This window comes from Spinacia oleracea, chromosome 5 (genome assembly GCF_020520425.1).
Source record: "Spinacia oleracea cultivar Varoflay chromosome 5, BTI_SOV_V1, whole genome shotgun sequence".
NCBI lineage: Eukaryota > Viridiplantae > Streptophyta > Magnoliopsida > Caryophyllales > Amaranthaceae > Spinacia > Spinacia oleracea.
Window position 1 is genome coordinate 6676059 of NC_079491.1, and position 8120 is coordinate 6684178.

Below are 8120 nucleotides of genomic sequence, written 5' to 3' on the forward strand. Positions count from 1 at the left end.
GCGTGTTAGGTTCGTGTTACCCGTTTAATAAATAGGTCGTGTTCGTGTTTGGCGTTTCTGACCCGTTTATCAAACGGGTCGTGTTTGTGTTTAGGGTCTCCAACCCGTTTATAAGTTGACACGGAAACGAACACGACACGACCCGTTTGCCAGGTCTAGGTGGTGATGTCATTCCACTGTTCCAATCTTGTAGTTCTTGCTTTTGTGAGGGTTAAGGGTTAGTTAATAGCAAATTAGTTGATGCACACATGTTCCACTTTTCCCATCAACTACAACCCTACCTCCCTTGGAAATGTCCCAATAACCACCACTGGTCACAACCTTGCAATCCTCATTGTCGAGTTAACCAACAAATATTAAGGTTCTTTTTCAATATTGGGATTTGGGACATACTTACATCTATCAACTCCGACAAGCTATTGTTCATGAGTTTTACACTCACATAACCACTTCCCATGAATTTGACATGACTCCATTAGCAAGGTCAGCATTCCAAAGCTTGATATAATCAAAACTAAAAAACAACGCTTTACATAGAGTGGAATAAAATGAAGACCCGAAATCAAGCACTCAACACTCCATGGATAAATCCAATCTTACATATAAATCATTGTCATACACCGCCACCGAGTTCGTTGAAGAATCGTTGTCTTCACCATGGACCTTGCCCTTTCCCATCTTTTTAGGCAATTCACTATCATATGCCCCTTCTCGCAGCATCTTAACATATAATATTAGTACCAATTCGATTTTCCAAGGCCTTAACTCTTCGATCTCTCATTATGACTAGCCCTATCACCTTGTTATACTCCCTTGTCCCTACTCTCAACGCATAAGCGACACTGGATAATTCCCAAAATACATTTTTTCTAAGTGCTCTCACTTGAGATAAAATCTTGCACATTGTCTTTTCTTAGTCCATATTTCCCAAATAATGTTTAATGGTGGCCACCACCACCTTTTTCCCATAATGTAGGCAGTGACAGCAAAATAATTTAGCTATCGTTGTTAATTCCAACCATAAAATTCAAGACTTTACGTTTTATAACTCCCAATTAAATCCGTAACCAAATAATTCAAATTAGAATTTCCAAACACAAAATTTGAAATTTTAACAGCATAGATTCAAGAGTTGGACTTGTCAACCACAAATAACAAATTATATCACACAATTGAACCCTACATCTACACCAAACAACCCTGGATCCGGTACCAATTTACGAGGAAATAAAATGCACTAACTATTTTGTGATTAACTAGTGGTTAACAATAACGAAGAAATTAAGAAAGCAATTAACCAAGCATAAAAAGGAGACAAAGAAATTTATCGTGGAAACTCGAATGTCAAGAAAAAAAGAACTCACCAATCCACTAATAGTGGTGGTGAAGATTTACAAAGATATTTCTAAGCTTTACCAGTCCAACCCTAAGTGTACGAACTATTCAGTATGTTCCCCCCCCCCCTTTAAAAAGACATGTATTGTATTAAGAACAAGACATACACTGAGTATATATAGTATAAGGTAACCAAGGAAATCAAACAAATAGAAATATGCCTTAATTTTCAATAAACGTGTAGAGGAAAATGGGGGTTGTTGTCGGCATGTCGCACAGTCATGCGTGCACAACTACGGGCACATGCGGGTGCAACCCAATAGCATGTGGTGCACATCTTATACAATACGGGGGAGCAACATGCCCTCATTCCTTCTCCAAGAACTTGCGTAATTTTAATCCTTATTTTGACTTGATTTTCAATTCATTTTTTTTTAAAAAAATATTTACAAATACGGTTAAAGCGGTAAAAAATACCAGAGTAGCGGTTTATGGTGTCTGGATAATCGTAGTAGAAACACGGCTAATCGTTCAAACGTTACGGTTATGCCGAGACCTATCCTAGACCGACCCGAGCCCGATCCGGTCTGAAGAAAAAAGTTCGATCCAAATGCGAGAATAAAATACCAAAATTCGAGTCCGATTAAAAAACTCTAGTCCGAATGGAGTTGGATCGGATATGGATCCTGCTTCAAATACGATGGATATAACCCAAATCCGAGTTCGACTCATCAAATGAAAAAATATCATATTTATTAGGTATTGTAGTACATTTTAATGGGGTATAAAATTAAAGGAAGCAAACCCCTAATTTTTACCCCGTTTCAGCCGCTCTCCACTGCCTCTCCTCTACTCTATCCCTTCTTTTTCTCTCTCCTCTGAGAAATTATAAGGGCTATAATACTATGGAGTTATCAAATTTATATGTTTGGTGAAGCTCTTCAAAGAAAATCGATCTACAAATGGTTTTCTTCAGTTGCAAATTTCATCTAGAGGAAAATTGCACCAACAACCAGATTAGTATGTTACGGATCTGTTAGTCTCAAGGATTGACCATGTTATTTGTATTGGGTCCTTGCTCCATTTTTCATATGTTACTCTTTGCTCCATTTTTCTTCCATGATTTTAATTACGGGTCCTTAAGTATTTGTAGTGGGACATTGAGTTAATGTATGTTATATGGTTTATATTACGTATTAGATCAACTTACTTAATTATTGTTAATATATCACATTTTTCATTTTTAAATATATTTAGTATTTAGTTTAAGTATTTGCCTAGGGAGTACTGTAAACATTCAAAATTTTAGATGAAATAGGAAAAATAATATATGGTATGGACTCATACTCGAATCAATCGGATTTGAACATGGACTTGGATAGTTGGATGTCGAGATAGTCGGTCGGGTATGGATTCAAATTTCACCTATTCGGAGTCGGATTCAGATTCAGAGTCGGATTTGGATCTTGACGGATCCTATCTGAATCCAATCCATTGCCATCCTTAGTTACGGTTCATGAAAACGTTGAACCAAAACTTTTGGTTACTGAACCAATACGAGTTTCAAAATAGTTAACCACCCACAAACACACAATAGAGGAATTTAGGGTAATATCGAAGCCCCAAAGGGCGAACATCATGTTAAAATATTTGAGCGAAAAAAATTAGGTCGACATGAAAAGGAAAATGATCACCGATCGACCCTTTATTTACCTGGGAAGTTTGTTCTGTCTCCAAACCATTAAGTTAAAATAATGTCTTCATATCATTTATGCACGTGATGCTTGTCGAGGTTTCATATAATAACTAGTGTGTGGCCCGGGCGTTGCACTGGATTTTGACTTTTATCCGTGTTTATTTTTTTGTAAACATGTGCCCATATAGATGGTGTCGACGTGTCGTCATCTGATTAAGGGGGTAACACAAGATTAGTTGTCGATCAACAACATTCTTAATCTGAAACCCCATATCCAAAAACTAAAACAAAGCCGTATCATTTTCTTCATATTAGTGAATTGATTAAATACTCAAGCTCCGTCAATGTTTCCCCTCTTAGTCATTATTACACTCTATTACTTCGTTTTTTTGTGTGGCTTAATCTAGGAAAGTAATAACCATACGTTTATAATAAGTAAGTATTCCTTCATTTTCTTGCATTCACATCTATTTAATTTATTATTTATTGTACAAAGAATACATATGTTTGTACGGAAAGATATCAAATAAGTTGTAGTTGGTTAAGATGGTAGGAAATGTAACTTTTAACAAAGAGGTTTGGTGTTCGATCCTTGCTACATGGTTTTTGGTTGTCAATGACATGTCATGATGCCAATTAGTGGTGATGTGGCGTAATAAGAAGGGATATACATGACACGTATACGTTCTTAAGAAATCGCCTTTTAATATATTAGTATTAGTATAGATTACACCCTATAAAATGATGGGAAAAAATGGTAATATATATATTAATCCAACATTTGGTTGATTGTCTTTTACTAAGCCCACCTACGACATATTTTTTAATAATCCCACATTTATTACCCAAAGACTTTTATTTGGTCATAAACTTGTTGTAAGCGGTAATATGTCCCTACATGGTAGTACTCTCTCTCTCTCTCTCTCTCTCTTCGCCCTTGATATATTCAGTCATCATCATCAATTCATCACCATCCCGTTGACTTTTTCACCGGTTATCGATCACTTAAGCCCAATAAAAGTCATTGGGTAGTAAAGACATAATTATTGAACAAACTGGGTTTCTCTGATATTCAGGTTGCAGATATAAAGGCATATAATGATATGAGTGCAACTCAGAATGCTATGCATTTGAATCCATCAGATTTGGCACTTGCAGACTATCAATGAGTACAAGCTAAAACATCAGGCCTATTTGGATTTTCTGAGGCAAAAAGAAAAGTTAGATTGGATCAAGGCAGGTGATGAAAATATTGCACTTTTTCACCAGAGTATTAGACAGAGGAGTGCTTTGAACCAGATTTATAGTATACATGATATGCATGGGGTTTGGAAAGAGGATTTTGTTGAGGTGTCTAAGGCTTTTCTGGAGTATTATACTTCTTTGTTGGGCAAAACTTAGTGCAATAGAAAGGTGGTTCTCAGTCATGTTGTTCAGTTAGGACCTCTCATCAATGATCACCATAGAGGAATTCTGAATGCTACTTACACTGCTGATGAAGTGAAGAAGGCATTTTTCTCTATTCCTGGGGTTAAAGCTCCAGGTCCTTATGGTTTTGGTGCTTATTTCTTCAAGGATTCTTGGAGTATAGTAGGTGATGAAATGATTTATGCTATTTTAGATGTGTTGCAGCAAGGGAAGCTTTTGAAGGAGCTAAATCATACAGTGATCACTCTCATTCCTAAGACTAAGTGTCCTAATAATGTGAGTGATTTTCGTCCTATTTCATGTTGTAACACTCTTTATAAGTGTGTTACTAAGATTCTTTGTGGTAGACTTAGTCAAATTTTACCTGATTTGATCATGGGAAATCAGGGTGGTTTTGTGCATGGAAGGCATATAGTGCATAACATCATGGTGGTGCAGGACTTAGTGAAACACTATGGTAGGAAAGATGTCAAGTCTAGTTGCTTAGTGAAGATAGACTTACAAAAAGCATATGATACTGTGGATTGGAATTTCTTACAGGAAATGTTGGAGCAGTTAGGCTTCCCTGAGAATTTTGTGCACATTGTGATGGAGTGTGTCACTACTCCTATGTTTTCATTGATGATAAATGGCTCTACGTAGGGTTTCTTCAAGTCCTAAAGAGGTCTAAGACAAGGAGATCCCATGTCTCCCTTGCTCTTTGTCATTTGCATGGAGTATTTGTCTAGAATTCTGCATAGTATGAGCATGCTGCCTTTGTTTCAGTATCATCCAAGGTGTAAACCTGTCAAGCTCACTCATCTCTGCTTTGCAGATGATCTGATTTTTTGTTGTAAAGGAGAGTTTGCTTCTCTATTTGATGCTGCAAGCTTTTAAGCTTTTTTCTGATACTTCTGGTCTCCATGCTAACAAGAAGAAATCATCTATTTATTGTTATGGTATGGCGGAAACTGATGTGAAAATAGTGGAGTTAGTGTCTGGTTTTACTAGGAGTCAGTTGCCTTTCAAATACCTGGGAGTTCCTATATGCTCCAAGAAGATCACTACAGCTCAATGTGATAGGTTGGTTGATAAAATGGTTGCAAGAAAAAAAATCTGGAGTTCCAGAAATCTCTCATACACAACTAGAATGCAGTTGATCAACTCAGTCTTACTTATTTTTCACATGTATTGGGCTAAAATATATGTGCTCCCCAAGAAAGTGTTACATGATATTAATAAGATTTGCAGAGAATTTCTTTGGAGTGGGAAGGCTTATATCACTAAGCCAAGTAATATCTCTTGGGAGAACTCCTGCTGTAACAAGAAAGAAGGTGGGTTAGGTTCTAGGGATGTCATTAAAGGGAACACTGCAGTGATGGGGAAATGTGTGTGGGTTGTAGCTTCCAAACAAGACAATGTTTATATTAAATGGGTGAATGTTGTGTATATTAAAGATGGGGTATGGTGGGATTACCAGCCAAGTGCTTCTGCCAGCTGGTATTGGAGGAAGGTTTGTGAAATTAAAGAGAGTTTGAAACATTATTACTCACATGATGAGTTCAGTGCTATCTCTCAGTATTCAGTTAAAGCAGTGTATGAAAAGATTGTTGGTGCTAGACCTCTGGTCAACTGGGATAGATTAGTCTGGAACGGGTTGAACATTCTTAGACATAGATTTATTTGTTGGATGGCTGTCCAATCAAGGCTTCAAACAACAACAAAACTTGCCAAAATTGGAGTCAGTGTTTCTTATTTGTGTTTACGGTGTGGCAGCAGGATGAGGATCATAATTAAACATATGTTCTTTTCTTGTTCTTATAGTCATCATTGCATATAAGGTATTAAAAATTGGTTAGGTTTTTTTGGTGCATCCTATGATCTACAACAGATTATTAGAGGAATTGGCTATAACAGACAGTCTCAGTTCAGGAAGCAAGTGTGGTATGCAGGTTTAGCAGCAGCAGTTTATGTTGTTTGGCAATGCAGGAATGGTAGTTTTTGGGACAAATCTGTTCCTACAGTTCAACATTTTGTTAATAGTATTAAGCAAATTGTAAAAGATAGAATCAAGGTAGTTATGCCTAAGAAGGTTAGTAGGAGAGATTGTAATTGGTTTTTGGCTCTTTGAGCAAGGTTAGTTGTGTTTGCTTGCTTCTTGGTGGTAGGGTCCAACCTAGTTGGTTTTTATCTCTTTGAGTTAAGCTTAGGTTGTATTTCTGGTTTTGAGCTTTAATATTATCCTTATTTGCCTAGCAAAAAAAAAAAAAAAACAGAATTATTAAAAAATATGTCATGGGCGTGCTTAATAAAAGAAAATCGGCCAAAGGTTGGATTAATATTATAAAAAATTTCCAAAATGATGTGGTCGTAAAGAAATTTCATGCTTCTAAATTATCAAATTCAAATTATTTGGATCTGAGTGAAACTTGCAAGTTTATTTATACTCCCCCATCTTACATGTAGTGGCGGAGCCATGATTTGTCAGATGATGTATCACCGTTATCTCCTGAATGTACCCGACATATCCATGCACTAAAATTGGTAGGATGGACAATTTGATATACCATATTTCAAAAGCTCAATGTATCCCTTAAATTTTTTTAAATAAAATGCAAGGCCATACCTTTAACTTAGTTACAAACAGCAACTACATTAAATATGCAACGCATTTTTTTTTAAAAAAAAACAATTAAATTGCTTATTTTTAGTTTTGCGGCACAAATATAATCCTATTTAAAGTCACAAATATAATTTTTGATCTTAGAAGAGAGTACTCCTACCTTACAACGACCAAAAAAATTATAATCCTAATATACAATTTTAATTTTTGAATTGATATCATAACAAAAATTAAACAAGGAGAAACGGGAAAAGTTTAAAGAAAATAAAGCAAAGTCTTACCAAAATTTGAATGTAATAAAGAATTCTAAAATAAAAACAAGGTATTAGGGAATTGAACCCATAAATAAATACTCCGTAGGAAATGAGGAAAATAAAAGGCTATAAAGTGCATACATAGGGTTCGAACCTGGGAATATGGCAAAATCTACAAACACTTCAACCACTGAACTAAGGAGGCAACATATATATGCTCTACTGGACACGCTTATTTCTTATAACAAAGATTTTCTTCTACGAATTTCTCTTTTTTTGTTTCCTTTTCCCGGAATGGTGTGTCACTTGACACACCATGCCCGAGCCTAGCTCCACCACTGCTTACATGCTCAATTTTAACTAAAGAACTCTCACGAAATTTAATCAAACAAAGCAAGTAAAATGAGACGTAGTGAGAATTTATGTTAGACTATTAGGTGGAGACCAAACTTTTCAAGATTTGTCTTATAGAATAATGATACATTTAGATAATGGTTGATAAGGGTTATCCAAGTACAAGTTTTAACTACTTAAAAGAGTAATAAGGACAGGTGATTACCGAATCTAGATAAGAGTTTGTTTAAAGTAGTTTCAGATAAATCAAAATAATGATAGTCAGGTAAACATAATGAACCCTTAAATTGGTGTGAGGAGGGAATAAGTTGTTGGTCCAACTTTGAGTCTTTAATTAAGCACATAGTTATATATTCAACTTCAAGTGTAAGTTTAGTGATTTCACACACATTTTGTATTTTTTGATAGTCATAGGTCAAGAACAATCATATAGTCAAAATATGCCATACAC

General features: G+C 35.7%; 1 protein-coding gene across 1 annotated transcript; it reads left to right on the forward strand.

Annotated features, from left to right (window-relative positions):
* The first annotated feature begins 1341 nt into the window (after positions 1 to 1341).
* LOC130461293 (uncharacterized) lies at positions 1342 to 7000 on the forward strand. The gene is made up of 6 exons (XM_056829316.1): positions 1342 to 1446; positions 4108 to 4179; positions 4433 to 5056; positions 5298 to 6179; positions 6330 to 6530; positions 6905 to 7000. Exons 1-6 carry the CDS (start codon positions 1342 to 1344, stop codon positions 6998 to 7000), a joined length of 1980 nt encoding a protein of 659 aa, XP_056685294.1.
* Positions 7001 to 8120: the final 1120 nt, after the last annotated feature.